Source organism: Oryctolagus cuniculus, chromosome 7 (assembly GCF_964237555.1).
Source record: "Oryctolagus cuniculus chromosome 7, mOryCun1.1, whole genome shotgun sequence".
NCBI lineage: Eukaryota > Metazoa > Chordata > Mammalia > Lagomorpha > Leporidae > Oryctolagus > Oryctolagus cuniculus.
Window position 1 is genome coordinate 17023198 of NC_091438.1, and position 17587 is coordinate 17040784.

Sequence of the window (17587 nt, forward strand, 5' to 3'; positions counted from 1 at the left end):
CGAAGTCCACCTGGGACAGAACCCCCTGCCCCACTAAGCCCACCTGGGACAGAACCCTGTCCCCAGAAGCCCACCTGGGACAGAGCAACCTGCCTCCCAAAGTGCACCTGGCACAGAGCCCCCTGTCCCCCAAAGCCCACCTAGGAAAGAGCCCCCGGCCCTGCCAAACTCTCCTGGGACAGAGCCCCCTGCTCCACTAAGCCCACTAAAGACAGAGCCCCCTGCACCTCTAAGCCAACCTGGGACAGAGCCCCTGTCATACTGAGCCCACCTGTATCTTATCCCCCTGTCCTCTGAAGCCCAACGGGGACAAAGGCCACTGACCTGCTAAAACCATTTGGGACAGAGACACCTGTGCCCTGAAGCTCACCTGGGACTGAGCACCCTGAGCCCCAAAGCCCACCTGGGACAGAGACCCCTGCCCTGCCAAGCCAACCTGAGAAGACACGCCAGCCCCCCAAAGCCCACCTGGGACAGAGCCCCCTGCCCCCCTAACCCCACTTGGGACAGAGCCTCCTGCCCTACTATGCAGCCTCCTGAAGCCACCTTGGGACAGAAACACTTACCCCACTAAGCCCACATGGGACAGAGCACACTGCCCCCCTTAGTACAATTGGGACAGAGCCCCTTGCCCCCTGAATCCCACAGAGGAAAGATCCCCTGTAACCCGAAAACCACCTGGGAAAGAGCCCTCGGTCCCCCTAAGCCCACCTAGGACAGAACTCCCTGCCCTGCTAAGCCCACCTGGAAAAGATCCCCTGCTCCCCGAAGCCCACCTGGGACAGAGCTTCCTGCCCCAACAAGCCCACCTGGGACAGAGCCGCCTGCCACCGAACCCTCCGAGTACAGAGTCCCCTACGCCCGGAAGCCCACCTGGGACAGAGCCCCCTGCCCCACTAAGCCCACCTGGGACCGAAACCCCTGTACCCCGAAGCCCACATGGGAAAGAGCCCCCTCCCCCGCTAAGCCAGCTGGGAAAAAGCCCCAAGTCTGACTAATCAGACGGGGTACAGAGCCACTGCTCCCCAAAACCCACCTGGGACAGAGCCCCGTGCCTGACTATACCCACCTGGGAAAGAGCCCCCTGTGCCCCTGAGGCCACCTGGGACAGAACACCCTGCCCCACTAGGCCCACATGGGTCAGAGCCCCCTGATACCCGACACACCTGGGACATAGCCACCTGCCTCGTTGAGACCACCTGGGACAGAGCCCTCCCAAAACACACCTGGGACAGAGCCCTCTGCCCTCCAAAGCTCACCTGGGACAGAGCCCCTCGCTCCCGAAAGCCCACCTGGGACAGAGCCCCCTGCCCTATCAAGCCCATCTGGGACAGAGCCCCATGCCCCACTAAGCCCACTGGGACAGAGCATGCTGCCCCCAAACCCACCTGGGACACAGCCCTCTGCCCCCGAAAGCCAACCTGGGACAGAGCCCCCTGGCCCGCCAAGCCCACCTGGGACACAGCCCACTGCCTCGCTAAGTCTGCTTTGGACAGAGTCTCCTGCCACCCTAAGCCCACCTGGGACAGAGCCACCAGACCCCTGAAGCCCACCTTAGACGCAGGCCCCTGCCCCTCGAAGCCTATGTGGGACAGAGCCCACTGCCCCACTATGCCCACCTGGGACAGAGCCCCCCTGCACCCCGAAGCCCACATGGGAAAGAGCCCCCTTCCCCCCTAAGCCCACCTGGGACAAAGTCCCAAGCCCAACTAATCACATGGGGAAGAGAACCACTACTCCCCAAAATCCCCATGGGACAGAGCCTGTGCCTGCCTATACCCACCTGGGAAAGAGCCCCCTGCCCCCGAAGCCGACCTGATACAGAGCCTCCTACCCCCCGAAGCCCACCTGGGTCAGAGCCCCCTGCCCCGCTGAGACCACCTGGGACAGAGCCCCTTGCTCCCCAAAGCACACCTGGGACAGAGCCCACTGCCCTCCGAAGCCCACCTGGGACAGAGCCCCTTGCTCCCCAAAGCCCACCTGGGACAGAGCCCCTGCTCCATCTAGCTCATTTGGGACAAAGCCCCATGCCCCACTAAGCCCAATGGGACAGAAAACCCTGCACCCCGAAGCCCAGCTGGGACAGAGCCCCTTGCTCCCCGAAGCCAATCTGGTACAGAGACCCCTGCCCCATTAAGCCCATCTGGGACAGAGCCCCATGCCCGACTAAACCCAATGGGACAAAAAACCCTGCACCCCGAAGTCCACCTGGGACACAGCCCTCTGTCCCCCAACGCCCACGTGGGACAAAGCCCCCTGCCCCACTAAGCCCACCTAGCACAGAGCTCCCTGCCACGCTAAGGCCACCTGAGACAGAGCCCCCTGCCCGCCGAAGCTCACAGGGTACAGAGCCCCCTGCCCCCCAAAGCCCACTGGGCAGAGCCCCCTGCCCCCAGAAGACCAGCTGGGACAGAGCACCTTCCCCCATGAAACACACCTAGAACAGAACCCCTGCCCCCGGTGCCTACCTGGGACAGAGCCCCTTGCCCGCCTATACCCACCTGGGACAGAACCCCTGCTCCACTGAGCCCACCTGGGACAAGGTCCCCTTCCCCCCGAAGCCGAGCTGGGACAGAGCCCCCTGACCCCCAAAGTCCAGCTGAGACAGAGCCCCTTGCCCCCTGAAGCACACCTAGTACAGAGTCCCCTGCCACTGATGCCCACCTGGGACAGAGCCCTCTGTCCCATTAAGCCCACCTGGAACAGAACTCACTGCCCCGATAAGCCCACCTGGGACAGAGCCCCCTGACCCTTGAAGCCCACCTTAGACAGAGGCCCCTGCTCCTCGAAGCCTACGTGGGACAGAGTCCCCTTCCCCTGATGCCCACCTGGGACAGAGCCCCCTGACCCCCGAAGCCCATCTGAGACAGAGCCCCTTGCCCCCTGAGGCATACCTAGTACAGAGCCCCCTGCCCCTGATGCCCACCTGGTACAGAGGCCCCTACCCTCCCAAGCCCACCTGGGAAAGAGCCCACTGCAACCCGAAGTCCACCTGGGACAGAGCCCCTTGCCCCCCGAGCCCACCTGGGACAGAGCCCCCTGCCCCCCAAAGCACACTGGGACAGAGCCCACTGCCCCTGAAGCCCACCTGGGGCAGAACCCTCTGCACCTCGAAGCCCACCTGGCACAGAGTCCCTTGCCCTTCTAATCGCCCCTGGGACAGAGCCTCCTTCCCCCAAAGCCTACCAAGTACAGAACCCCTTGCTCCCCGAAGCCCACCTGGGACAGAGCCCCTGCCCCCCTATGCCTACCTGGGACAGAGATCCCTGGTCCACTAAGCCCATCTGGGACAGAGCCCCCTGCACCCCGAAGCCCACATAGGAAAGATCCCCCTTCCCCCTGAAGCCCACCTGGGACAGAACCCCCTGCACCCCTAAGCCCACCTGGGACAGAGCCCCCTGCCCCGCCAAGACCACCTGGGACAGAACCCCCTGTCCCGCTAAGCCAACTTGGGACAGAGACTCCTGCCCCACTAAGGCCACCTGGGACAGAGCCCCATGCACTCCAAAGCCTACATGGGACAGAGCCTCCTGCCCCACCAAGCCCATGAGAACAGAGCCCCCTCCACCCTGAAGCCCACCTATGAAAGCGCCCCCAGCCCCGAAGCCCACATGAGACAGAGCCTCCTGGCCCACTAAGCACACCTGGGACAGAGCCCTCTGCCCCATCAAGCCCACCTGGGACAGAGCCCACTGCCCCCCAAAGCCTACCTGGGACAGAGTGCCTTGCCCCCTGAAGGGCACCTAGTACAGAGCACCCTGCCCCTGATGGCCACCTGGGATAGAGCCCTCTGTCCTACTAAGATCACCTGGGACAAAGCTTCGTGCCCCGCCAGCCCATCTGGGACAGATCCCCCAGTCCACTGAAGCCCACCAGGGACAGAGATCCCTGTCCCACTAAGCCTACCTGGGACAGAGTCCCTTGACACCTAAGCTCACCTGGGGCATGGCCCACTGTCCTCCGAATCGCACGGGGTACAGAGCCCCTGATCCCTGAAACCCACCTCCGACAGAGCCCCCTGCCTGCCTATACCCAACTGGGACAAAGCCTCCTGCTCCACTGAGCACACCTGGGACAGAGACCCCTGCCTCCTGAAACCCACCTAGGACAGAGCGCCCTGCTCCACCAAATCCACCTGGGACAGAACCCCCTGCCCCACTAAACCCACTTGGGTCAGAGTCTCCTGCCCCACTAAGCCTTCCTGGGACAGAGCCCCCTGTACCCTGAAGCCTATATGGGATAGAGCCCCCAGCCCCACCAAGCCCACTAGGACAGAGCCCCCTGCCCCACGAAGCCCACCTGGGACAGAGCCCCCTGCCCTGTCAAGACCACCTGGGATACAGCCCCCTGCCCGGCCAAGTCACCTGGAACAGAGCCCCATGTTCCCTTAAGCCCACCTGGGACAGACCCCCTGCCCCGCGAAGCCCACTTCGGACAGAGTCTCCTGCCCAACTAAGCCTACCTGGGACAGAGCCCACTGCCCACCGAAGCCCACCTGGGACAGAGCCCCTTGCCCCCGAAGCGCACCTAGTACAGAGCCCCCTACCCCCGGTGCCCACGTAGGACAGAGCCCTCTGTCCCACTAAGCCCACCTGGGTCAGAGGCCCCTGCCCAGCCAAGCCCACCTGGGACAGATCCACCAGCCCCCTGAAACCCACCTGGGACAGAACCCCCTGACCCTTGAAGCCCACCTGGGACAGAGCCCCCTGCCTCACTAAGCCTAACTGGGACAGAGCCCCCTGACCCCAGAAGCACAGCTGGGACGAGCCCCTTGCCTCCTGAAGCCCACCTAGAACAGAGCCCCCTGCCCCTCAAAGCCCACATGAGACAGAGCCCCCACCCCACTAAGCCGACCTGGGACAGAGCCCCATGCCCTGATAAGCCCACCTGGGGCAGAGCCCCCAGGCCTACTAAGGCGACCTGAGACAGAGCACCCTGCCTCCCTAAAGCACAACTCAGATAGAGCCCCCAGCCACCAGAAGTTCATCGGGTACAATGCCCGCTGCTCCCCGAAGCCCACCTGGGACAGAGCTCACTGCCCCACTAAGCCCACCTGGGACAGAGACCCCTGCCCCACTAAGCCCACCTGGGACAGAGCTCTCTGCCACACTAAGCCCACCTGGGACAGAGCCCCTTGCCCCACTAAGCCCACCTGGGACAGAGACCCTGACCCCCGAAGCCCACCTGGGACAGAGCTCCCTGCCTCACCAAGCCCACCTGAGATAGAGACCCCTGCCCCGCTAAGACCAACTGGGACAGATCCCCTGCCCATCTAAGTCCACCTGGGACAGAGCCCCCTGACCTGCTAAACCCACCTATGACACAGCCCCCTGCCCCATCAAGCTCACCTGGGACAGAGCAACCTGCTCCGTTAAGCATACCTGGGACAGATCCCCATGCCCCAAGAAGCCAACCTAGCACAGAGCTCCCTAGCCTACTAAGCCCACCTAGGACAGAGCACACTGCCCCCTAAAGCACACCTCACACAGAGCCCCCTGCCCCCCGAAGCCCATCGGGTACAGAGCGCGCTGCTTCTCGAAGCCAACCTGGGACAAAGACCCCTGCTCCACTAAGCCTACCTGGCACAGAGCCCACTGCCACCCGAAGCCCACCTGGGACAAACCCCCTGCCTCGCCAAGCCCACCTGAGATAGAGACCCCTGCCCCGCTAAGCCCAACTGGGACAGAACCCCTGCCCATCTAAGTCCACCTGGGACAGAGCCCCCTGCCCCACTAAGCCCACCTATGACACAGCCCCCTGCCCCCCAAAGCCCACCTGGGACGGAGCCTCCTGCCCCGCCAAGCTCACCTGGGACAGAGCCCTCTGCTCCGTTAAGCACACCTGGGACAGAGCCCCCTGCCTCCCTATACCCAGTTGGGAGAGATCCTCCTGTCCTGCCAAGCCCACCTTGAACAGAGCCCCCTGCCCCGTTAAGCAAACCTGGGACAGAGCCCTCTGCCCCCGGAAGCTCACCTGGGACAGACCCCCTTGCCCCCTGAAGCCCACATAGGACAGAGCCCCCTGTTCCACTAAGCCCACACAGGAATGAGCACCTTGTACCTCCAAGCCCACCTGAACAGAGCACCCTGCCCCCCTAAGCTCACTTAGGACAGAGCCCCTCACCCCCAATGCCCACCAGGGACAGAACTCCTTCCACAATAAGCCCACATCATACAGAGCCCCCTGCCCCTGAAACCCACCTGGGACAGAGCCCATACACCCCGAAGCCAACTTTAGACAGAGCCAAATGCTCTAGTAAGCCCACCTGGGACAGATCCCCCTGCCCCGCTAAGCCCACCTGAACAGAGTCCGCTGATGACCGAATCCCACCTGGGACAGAGCCCCTGCCTCGCCAAACCCACCTGAGATAGAGACCCCTGCCACACTAATCCCACCTGGGACAGAGACCCTTGTTGCATGAAGCGCACCTGGGACAGAGCCCTCTGTCCCCCTAAGAACACCTGGAATAAAGCTCCCTTCCTCGCTACGCCCACTGGGACAGAGACCCCTGGCACCGCTAAGCCTACCTGGGAAAGAGCTCTCTGTCCCCCTAAGCCCACCAGGGATAGAGGTCCCTTTCCCGCTAAGCCAACTAGGAAAGAGCACCTGCCCCACTAAGCCCATCTGGGACAGAGCCCCCTGCCACACTAAACCCACCTGGGACAGAGTCCCCTGCCCCCTGAAGCCCAACAGGGACAGAGCCCCCTGCCCTCCTATGCCCACCTGGGACAGAGTTCCTACCCCGCTAGACCACCTGGGAGAGAACTCCCTGCCCCAGCAAGCCAACCTGGGACACAGCCCCCTGACCTGCCAAGCCCACCTGCAACAGAGCCCTCTGTCCCCTTTGGCCCACCTGGGACAGAGGCCCCTGCCCCACTAAGCCTACCTGGGACAGAGCCCCCTGCCCCCTAAAGCCCACCTGGGACAGAGCCCCCTGCCACACTAAGCCCACCTGGTACAGAGCCCCCTGCCTCCCTATGCCCACATGGGGCAGAGCCTCCTGCCCATCAAGCCCACCTGGGACAGAGCCCCCGTCCCCCTAAGCCCACCTGGGACAAACCCCCTATCCCCCGAATCCTAACTGGGACAGAGCCCCCTGCCCCCCTATGTCCAACTGGGACAGAGCTCCCTACCCCACTAAGCCCCCTGGGACAGAGACCCCTGCCTCACTATGCACACCTGGGACAGAGCCTACTGCGCTGCCAAGCCCACCTTGGACAGAGTCCCCTGTCCCAGAATCTCACCTGAGACAGAGCCCCCTGCCACCGTAACCCCACCTAGGACAGAGCCTCCTGCCCTACTAAGTCCACCTTGGACAAAGTACCCTGCCCCATTAAGCCCACCTGGGACAAGGCCCCAGTCCCCCAAGCCTACCTGGGACAGACCCCCTTGCACCCTGAAGCCAACCTAGGACAGAGCCCCCTGCTCCACTAAGTCCACATAGGACAGAGACCTCTGCACCTCTAAGCCCACCTGGGACAGAGCCCCCTGCACCACTAGGCCTACTTGGCACAGAGCTCCCTGCCCCACTAAGCCCACATAGGACAGAGACCCCTGCCCCCTAAGCCCACCTGGGACAGAGTCCCCTGTCCCAGAATCTCACCTGAGACAGAGCCCCCTGCCACCGTAACCCCACCTAGGACAGAGCCTCCTGCCCCACTAAGTCCACCTGGGACAGAGCCCCCTGCCCCAGTTAGCCCACCTTGGACAAAGTACCCTTCCCCGTTAAGCCCACCTGGGACAAGGCCCCAGTCCCCCAAGCCTACCTGGGACAGACCCCCTTGCACCCCGAAGCCCACCTAGTACAGAGCCTCCAGCCCCCCTATGCCCACTTTGAACAGAGTTCCTTCCCCACTAAGCCCACCTAGTACAGAGCCCCCAGTCCCTCTATGACTATGTGGGACAGAACTCCTGCAACTCTAAGCCCTCCTGGGACAGAGCCCCCTGCCACCTGAAGCCCACCTGGCACAGAGCTCCCTGCCCCAATAAGCCCACCTAGTACAGAGCCCCCTGCCCCTCTATGCCCACTTGAGACAGAGTTCCTGTACCACTAAGGCCACCTGGGACAGAGCCCCGTGCTCCCCTATGCCCACTTGGGACAGAGCTCCTGCCCCACTAAGTCCACCTAAGACAGAGCCCCCTGCCCCCAGAAGCCCCATGGGACAGAGCCCCCTGCCCCCTTAACCCCACTTAGGACAGAGCCTCCTGCCCTCCAAAGCCCACCTGGGACAGAGCCACCTGCCCTGCCAAGTCACCTGGGACAGAGCCCCCTGCCCCGCTAAGCCCACCTGGGACAGACCCCCTGCCCTCCAAAGCCCACCTGGGACAGAGGCCCCTGCCCCGCCAAGCTCACCTGGGACAGAGCCTCTTGTCCCACCCAGCCCAACTGGTACAAACCCTCCTATCCCCCGAATCCCATTGGGATAGAGCCCCCTGCCCCACTATGTCCACCTCAGACAGAGCCCCCTGCCCCACTAAGTCCACCTGGGACAGAGCCCCCTGCCCCCATAAGCCCAACTGGGACAAAGCCCTCTGCCCCCCTAAGCTCACCTGGGACTAAGCCCTATGCTCCGCCAAACCCACCGGGGACAGAGGCCCCTGCCCCGCTAAGCCCACCTGGGATGGAGCCTGCCTCCTATGCCCACTCGGGACACAGTCCCCTGCCCCTATAAGCCCACTTGGGAAAGAGCTCCATACCCCTCGAAGCCCAACTGGGACAGAGCCCTCTGCCCCCCAAAGCCCACCTGGGAACGAGCCCTATGCTCTGCCAAACCCACCTGGGACAGACCCCCTTGCCCCACGAAGCCAACCTAGGACAGAGCCCCCTGCTCCACTAAGCCCACATAGGACAGAGACCTCTGTACCTCTAAGCCCACCTGGGACAGAGCCCCCTGCCCCACTAAGCCCACATAGGACAGAGACCCCTGCCCCCTAAGCCCACCTGGGACAGAGTCCCCTGCCCCGCTAAACCTACCTGGGACAGAGCGTCCTGTCCCCATAAGCCCAACTGGGACAGAGCCCTTTGCCCCTGAAGCCCAACTGGAACAGAGCCATCTACCCTCCTAAGCCCACCTGGGACTCAGCCCCCTGCTCCGCCAAGCCCACCAGGGACAGAGCTCCCTGCCCCCGAAGCCATCCTGGGATAGAGCCCCCGCACCCCGAAGCCCACCTGGGACAGAGCCCCCTTTACTCCAAAGCCCACCTGGGACTGAGCCACTTGCCCACCGAAGTCCACCTGGGGCCGAGACCCCTGCTCCACTAAGCCCACCTGGGACAGAGCCCCCTGTCCCCCGATGCCCTCCAGCAACAGAGACCCATGCCCTGCTAGCCCACCTGGGACAGAGGCCCCTTCCCCCTGAAGCCCAAAGGGGAAGAGCCCCCTGCCCCCCAAACACAACTTGGGACAGAGACTCCTGCACCACTAAGCCTACCTAGGACAGAGGAACCTGCCCCAATAAGTCCACCTAGGACAGAGTCCCTGCCCCGCTAAGCCCACATGGGACAGAGCCCTCTGACCCACCAAGCCCACCTGATATAGAGACCCCTGTGTTACTAAAACCACCTGGGACAGAGCCCCCTGCCCCACTAAGCCCATCTGGTACACAGACCCCTGCTCAACCAAGCCCACCTGGGACAGAGTCCCCTGCCCCTCTAAGCACACCTGGGACAGAGTCCCCTGCCCCCCTAAGTCCACCTGGGACAGAGCCCCCTGTCCCTCTAAGACCACCTGAGACAGAGCCCCCTGCCCCACTAAGGCCATCTGGGATAGAGCCCCATTCCCACCGTAGCCCACCTGGGACAGAGGCCCCTGCCACCTGGAGCCCACCTGGGACAGAGCCCCCTGCCCCCTGAAACCCGCCTGGGACAGAGCCCTCTTTCCCCCTAAGCCCATCTGGGACAGAGCCCCCTGCCACACTAAGCCCTCCTGGGACAGTGCCCCCTGCCTCATTAAGCCCACCTGTGATAGAGGTCCCTGCCCCGCTAAGCCCACCCAGGACAGAGCCTCCTGCCCACCAAGCCCACCTGGGACAGGGCCTCCTGCCCCGCCAAGCCCACCTGGGACAGAGCCCCCTGCCCCACAAAGCCCACCTGGGACAGAGCCCCCTTACACCCGAAGCCCACCTAGGAAAGAGCCCCTTGCCACATCAAGCCTACTTGGGACACAGCCGCCTGCCCCGCCAAGCCCACCTGGGACAGAGCCTACTGCCCGCTGAAGCCCACCTGGGACAGAGCCCTCTTCCTCTCGAAATCCACCTGGGACAGAGCCCCCTGCCCCCCGAAGCCCACTTGGGACAGAGCTTCCTGCCCCACTAAGCCCACCTGGGACAGAGTCCCCTGCCCCGCCAAGCCCACCTGGGACAGAGCCACTTACCCTACAAAGCACACCTAGGACAGAGCCCGCTGCCCCCCAGAGTCCACTTGGGAAAAGCTTCCTGTTCCACTAAGACCACCTGGACAGAGACTCCTGTCCCACTAAGCCAGCTTAATACAGAGCCCCCTGCCCCACTAAGCCCACCTGGGATTGAGCCCCCTGCCACATTAAGCCCACCTGGGACAGAGCCCCTGCCCCCCGAATCACACCTGGGACGGAGTCCCCTGTCCCCCAAACACAACTTGGGACACAGCCTCCTGCCCCACTAAGCCCACCTGGGACAGATCCCCTGCCCCACCAAGCCCACCTGAGACACAGTCCCCTGCCCCTCTAAGTCCACGTGGGACAGAGCCCCTGCCTCCCTAAGCCCACCTGGGACAGAGCCCTCTGCCCCCTATGCCCACCTGGGACAGAGCCCCCTGCTCCACTAAGCCCACCTGGGACAGAACCTCCTGCCCCCTATGCCCACCTGGAACAGAGCCCCTCTGCCCCCTATGTCCACCTGGGCTGCTGCTCTGTCAGCTGCACTTTGAAATCCCTGAATGCAGCCCCTGCACTTGCTTGCCTGTGGCATTTCCTGGGGAGACGGTGCCCTTGTCCACACCCGGGCCCCTCCCTGGACTCACTTTCCCAGACTCCCTGTAGCTAGGAGTCACCATGAGACAAGTTCCCGCCAGTGGGACAAGGCCGAGCCTTCCGGGGGTTCTGAGGAACACGTTACTGTCTCCACAGAAGAAGCTAGGGCAGGGTTTTGTCGCAGAGGGTGGAGTCTCTGCTTGGGAAGTCCTCACAGGTTCAAGTCCCTGCTGCTCCACTTCTGATCCTCCTTGCCAAAGGCCTGGGAAGGAGTGGATGATGGCCCCAGTGCCCAGGACCCTGCACTCACAAGGGAAACCAGATGGAACCCCTGTACCCACATGGGAGACCTGGATGGAGACCTAGATGGGGTCCCTGCACCCACATAGGAGACCTGTATGGGGCCCCTGTCACCCACACTGGAGACCCGCCTGGCCCAGCCCTGGCTCTTGCAGCCATTTGCAGAGTGAACCCGCAGACAGATCTCTCTCTCTTTCTCCCTCCCTCTCCCTCATTCTGCTTCTTAAAGAACTAAGTAAGTATTTCTAGGAACCGGCCACTGCCTGTGTGTCCGTCCCTGCACATGGGCCCCGGGACAGCGGCTGCCACTCACTCTTGCCGTAGACGGGCTCGGAGAGCACAGGGTCCATGTCGCGTATCTTCCCCTGCTGGTCCTGGTAAGAGGCCTGGAAGCAGATCCTCACCATGTTCATGTCCACCTCCTGGTGATTCTTCAGGGACCCAGCTGTGCAGAGACACAGGGAAGCGGTGGGGGTGGAAAATTCTCCTCTTTGTCTCTGTCTCTCTCTGCCTTTCAAATTAACAAAATAGCACATGAAAATTTAGCCATCAATTACAATCTGCCAAGAGAATTGGGACATACATCTTCCAAAGGATTCCCTCTCGACCTGCAGAAACAGATGGGAGGCGCGCAGGCTTGGAAGGGCCAGGTGATCGGCCTTCGGTGCACCAGAGCCACCGGTCCCTCTGTCCACGGCCGCAAATGCACGTGGGAGGAAGCCCGTTCCCCAGCTCCTCTGCGGCGCCGCCTGCCTTAGGCTGCAGTGCCTGGAGCAATTGAGCAGCAGTGAGGACGCCAACCGGGCAGGCACAGGAGCGGGAGCCGGACGCGGAGGGCGCTGCGGTGTGCACCTGCTCCACAGACGGGCCCATCGGAGTAACGGGCGACAGAGCCAGGGCTCCGATCCCTGCCCTCACCCCAAACCCACACTGCTACCCACCGTGTCGGCGCTCCCGGGCTGGAAGCACAGCGTGGACCCACTGAGCCCCCAAATAAACGTGAGCGCAGAGCTGCGGGCCAGCGGCCACGGCGGAGCCCTGGGCGCCAAGTCCTGCACGTGCTCCGGGCCGGCTCCCAGGCTACTGCGGGCTCGGGGTCCGGGTCTGGACTGAGTTCCCAGCTCCCAGCACTGGGGCAGGGAGCTTGCAGAAACAAAAGGGGAGGGGGCTGCTCAGCTGGCGAGAGGGCAGGGGGCTGGGGCCCGGCGAGGGGCCCTGGTGAGGGGCAGCCTCTCCAGTCAGGGGCGACAGCGCTGGAGGTGGCCAGGGAGGAGGGGCTGCGAGGGAAGGGGTCTCCCCGAGGGCAGTGGGGAGGCAGGAGAGGGGACACGCGTGGGCTCTAAGTGGACACGTGGCGGCCCCAGGAGCCAGCGGGGCCCAGGCCTCCAGCGCGGACGGCACACGGCGCAGGCGCAGCAACACCCGGAAGCGCCCGCCACGTGGGAGACCCGGATGCAGGAAGAGCAGGGGGCCACCGCGGGGTGTCCCCAGGGGCGAGTTCCCTTTCCCCAGAGATTCCCCTTCTACAAGTTGATCAGGGAAGGCGCGGCCGCTCAACCACGTGCTGCACATTGCTGCTCGCGAGAGCGCGGGGACTCAGAACTACGCGGCCGGGCGCCGGGCATCCTGCGTGGACGGAACCGGTTCCCAGGAGGGGCGCTCCGTCTCTAACTCTGCCTTTCAAAGGAGATGGCTCTATAATGTTGCAAGGATAACGGGTCTCGTTGGGTACCGTGACCCGCGGGCTCGGTTCCGAAGGCCTCGCTTCTGCCGCCCTTCTCCCACCACCCTGAGGCCTTTGTCTTCAGTCCCGGCGCTGCCGGGGCAGGGGCAGGGACGCCGACGCCCGGCGCGCGCTCACCTCGATGGCGGGCAGCGTCTTGCTGGCCTCGTGCTGCTCTCGCCCAGGATGTTGCCTGCAGAGCGGCCCTCGCACTCGTGGCGGAAGCGCATGCCGCGCTGCTTGGGCTGCTCGGCGATGACCAGGTGCGGCCGCAGGCCGGGGCCCGGGGCGGGCGCCATCCGCCGGCCCAGCGGGCAGCCCCAGGGTGACGGTGCCCAGCGAGGCCGCCCCGGGACACCAGGCGCGGCTGCCCCTCGCCCGCGCCCGGCGCCGCCCCCTCCAGGCCGAAGCTGTTCTCCAGGATGTGCTCCTCCTGATCTCTGCGGGAAGAGCAGACGCGGCGTGGTGATGCCCAGGGCGCTGGCGCAGGCCCCCAGACCCTCGGCAGTCAGCATCGCCCGGTGGCCGCGGCGGGCTGGATTCCCTTCTCCTCCGCCCTCCGCGGCCTCTGTCCACCGGGAACCAGGGCAGGGCCAAGTGGCAGGGGCCCGCCTCCCCCTTGCCCCGTGTCATCGCCACGCCGCTCTGACCACCGTCCCCAGCTCAGACAGCAGCGCCCGCAGCCCTGGTGCTGAACCTGCAGGGGTTTTGTGAGGGACATGTCCAGCGCCACCTCCACTGAGCTGTTTCTCTCCCACGCCTCTCCCCAGCCCCACCGTGGCCCCCCGGGCTGCAGTCTGTTCCCACCCCCCTCTGGCCCTCTCCAGCTCAGAAGCCTCCATGGCTCCCATCTTCCGTGGAGTCCAAGTCGACACCCTCCCCGCAGAAATCCTCCCCAGACTCCGCTGGTCTCAGAAAGACAAAGGGAGGGGCCGGCGCTGAGCTGCAGCGGGTGAAGCCGCTGCCTGTGATGCTGCGTCCCATGTGGGCGCTGGTTCAAGCCCCGGCCGCTCCGCTTCTGATCCAGCTCCCTGCTAATGCACCTGGGAAAGCCTCAGAAGATGGCCCAAGTGCCTGGGCCCCTGCACCCATGTGGGAGACTGGATGGAGTTCCAGGCTCCTGGCCCAGCCCTGGCCATTGCAGCCATTTGAGGAGTGAACCAAAAGATGGAAGATCTCTCTTTCTCACTCTCTTTCTCGCTCTCTCTCTCTCTCTCGCTCTGCCTCTCCTTCTCTTTCTATGTAACTCTGACTTTCAAATAAACAAATAAATAATATCTTAAAAAAGTGCATTGGGGAGTGGAAATTATGGATTCAATCCCTGGCTCCAGCTTCTGACTATAGGTTGCTGCTCACTGCAAACCCTGAAAGACTGCAGTTGGTGGTTCAATTGTTTTTAGCCATCCATGTGAAATACTGGATTGCACTGCTGGCTCCTCCTCTAATGCCTGGACAAGTCTAGTGCAGGTATTTTGGAAGTGACCCAGCAGATGGAATTCCCTCTCTTTCAAATAAATAAATAAAATTTTAAAAATATAGTATACAAGAGGATTGCACAGATTACATGCAAATGCTATTCCATTTTTTAAGGAATTTGAACACTTGTAGATTTGGAATACATGTATATTTTTATTTGAAATGCAGATTGACAGAGAGGGAGGGGTGGGGAGAGACATGGAGAGAGCTCTTCCTTTCCCTGGTTCAGTCCAAACATGGCCACAAAAGGAAGCTCTGGAGGAGTCAGGAACTCCAGCTGAGTCTCCCATGTTGGTAGCAGGGACCCAAGCACTTGAGTCATTTTCTGATGCCCTGCCAAATGCGTTAGAAGGGAACTGGATCTGAAATGGAACAGCTAGTGACTTGAACTGAAGCACTGATATGGGATATGGGTGTTGCAAGCTATGCTTTAACGGTTGTGCCAAAATGCCAGTTCCAGAAACTTTTATTAGCTCTGTTTTAAGGATGAGAAAACTGACACACAATTTGAACCCAGATGACTTTACTGAATAATTATGTTTTCTAACTGTCAGACTGTTTTCAATACAGGACCTTGCACTCTCTCCAATCCAAGGAACTCTTTCCTTCTAACATATGAACGTTTGAGGCCTCAGTTCACATGCCCTCTTCCACTTGAGGCCTCACATTACTCTTCTCAAAGGTAACATCGATTTTTGCCCTCCATCTGGATTCCTTCGTTCCTTCCATTAGATTCTATAATACTCAATCACATTTATTTTCTTTAGTTTTCTTCTTGAAGAAGTAAAAACATATTGAAGTCAACTGTGTTTATTGATGAAACCTTGAAAAAGAGGCTGGTACTTAGTTAAAAGTCAATAAATAATTACTTCCAAATTAATATTTTGTTCACTTTTGAGAAAACATTTTAAGTTTTTTTTTAGCTTTTAACAGATACAATATAGTTCACAGAAAAAACTAAGAATATAACAATTTTGCAATTATAAATGTTTTGATTTTTGCATCCTACTTTCTTCTATCCCATTATTTATCATAGTCTCCCAAATATGAGAGTACTTCCAAAAGTTCATTGAAAATGGAATTAAAAGATGTTTATTTTGATGTCAAAAATTTTTGAAATTCCTACACTGAGAGTTCATAAGTTAGTGTGAAATGCATTTTTAAGAAAACTGTATACTCTGACACCACAGAACAATGAATTTCAAATTTTTTGCTCCAAAATGAACTTGATTTTTAATTCCATTTTTCAAGAACACTTGGATTTCACTTGTATAGTAAGTTTTCAGTAAACACTGGACTAATTTAAATATTGCATTTCTCCAATACATGACAGTTTTATCAATCTCATCTCAGACACCATATTATTGTTAGAAAATAAATGAATAAAATTAAGATTAGTAGGCTGGTGTCGCGGCTCAACAGGCTAATCCTCCGCCTTGTGGCACCGGCACACTGGGTTCTAGTCCCGGTCGGGGCGCCGGATTCTGTCCCGGTTGCCCCTCTTCCAGGCCAGCTCTCTGCTGTGGCCCAGGAGTGCAGTGGAGGATGGCCCAAGTGCTTGAGCCCTGCACCCCATGGGAGACCAGGAGAAGCACCTGGCTCCTGCCTTCGGATCGGCGCAGTGCGCCGGCCACAGTGGCCATTGGAGAGTGAACCAATGGCAAAGGAAGACCTTTCTCGCTTTCTCTCTCTCTCACTGTCCACTCTGCCTGTCAAAAACAAAAACAAAAACAAAAACAAAAACAAAAAAGAAATAAAAAAAATTAAGATTAGCTTTTACTGAAACCTATCACAATATTTTAGCCCCAACTTGTAGATCTGGGGACATTTGCAAATCTATTTTTCCTTCATATACTGTTGCCTATTCTTGAACCCTGTGGGGAGTAACTGGGAGCAACTCAGACTAGACTAAGTTACTGGAATTAAGACTTATTCTATGCATCTGCTCTCCCACAATATGGTGCTGGGAGAGGAGGAAACAGCTTCTACACAGCTGCCTCCAGTTCAACCAATAAACTGTAGGACCTGCTCCTGATTGGAGGAGAGCAGCGTACTCGGCGTGTGGGTAGCAGAGTTGGGATTGGTGGAAGAGGACTATAAAGGAGGAGAGGGACAACATGCACCAGGAACATCTAAGAGGAACACCTGTGCAGCCCCCGAGAGAGCCGGCCAGCGGTGTGCCGCTCCCCCGCGGAAGTGGGGAAAGTGGCTAGGGGGAACCGCCCTTCCACAAAGGTGGAAGGGTCGGTAGCCAACCCGGGAAGAACCAGCAGCAAACCCGGGGAGGGCCGAGCAGACAAAAGAACAGCGCAGGGTCCTGTGTCGTTCCTCCACGAAGACGGGGAGCGACAGAACCCAAGTAGTTAGAGAATTCTTGTTATGAATTTGACATTTTAGCTAATATTATATACTGCCTAATTTCATTAGGGAGAGATTTGGTCTGAAGAGATCACTTTTTTTACGATCAATATCAGAAAGAGAAAATATAAGCCAAATGTTAGGACTTCTAAGCAATCATATATATTGACTAGGGATATAATATCTCTGAGATGAAAGCTGATTACTTAAGACATTTCAAGTAACAAGGAGCAAAGCATTAAGCCCACAGGGCTGGAAGAATGTCCAAATCTGTTTCATATCGATGTTTTGTCTTAATATATTTCTACAATATATAAGTCTGAACATAAATATATATGTCACAAATATATTAAAGATAATTATTTGCAATAGGAGAAATAACCGTCTGAATTAATTTTCAACAAGACTCTACATGGTATCTTAGGATTTTATCAATGCTTTTGAATTTTTTTAAAGGCTTTCATGTTCGATAAATGTATAACAATAAGATCATATCTCTAAGACGTATTTTTTTTTTTTTTTACAGGCGGAGTGGACAGTGAGAGAGAGAGACAGAGAGAAAGGTCTTCCTTTTGCCATTGGTTCACACTCCAGTGGCCGCCACAGCTGGCGTGCTGTGGCTGGCGCACCCTGCTGATCTGATGGCAGGAGCCAGGTGCTTCTCCTGGTCTCCCATGGGGTGCAGGGCCCAAGCACTTGGGCCATCCTCCACTGCACTCCCAGGCCACAGCAGAGAGCTGGCCTGGAAGAGGGGCAACCAGGACAGAATCTGGCGCCCCGAC

General features: G+C 59.6%; 1 protein-coding gene across 2 annotated transcripts in view; it reads right to left on the reverse strand.

The window, feature by feature from the left end:
- LOC103347373 (uncharacterized) overlaps positions 1-17020 on the reverse strand; it is a 55787-nt gene extending 38767 nt beyond the window's left edge. For both annotated transcript variants that reach the window (XR_011390297.1, XM_070077265.1), the window contains exons 1-2: positions 13110-17020; positions 11562-11693 (exon numbers count right to left, since the gene is read on the reverse strand). Coding sequence is in view for 1 of the 2 variants with exons in the window: in XM_070077265.1 (XP_069933366.1) it covers positions 11562-11693; positions 13110-13486 (509 nt within the window). In the remaining variant the exon portion in view is untranslated. The remainder of the gene's footprint in view (positions 1-11561; positions 11694-13109) is intronic.
- Positions 17021-17587: the final 567 nt, after the last annotated feature.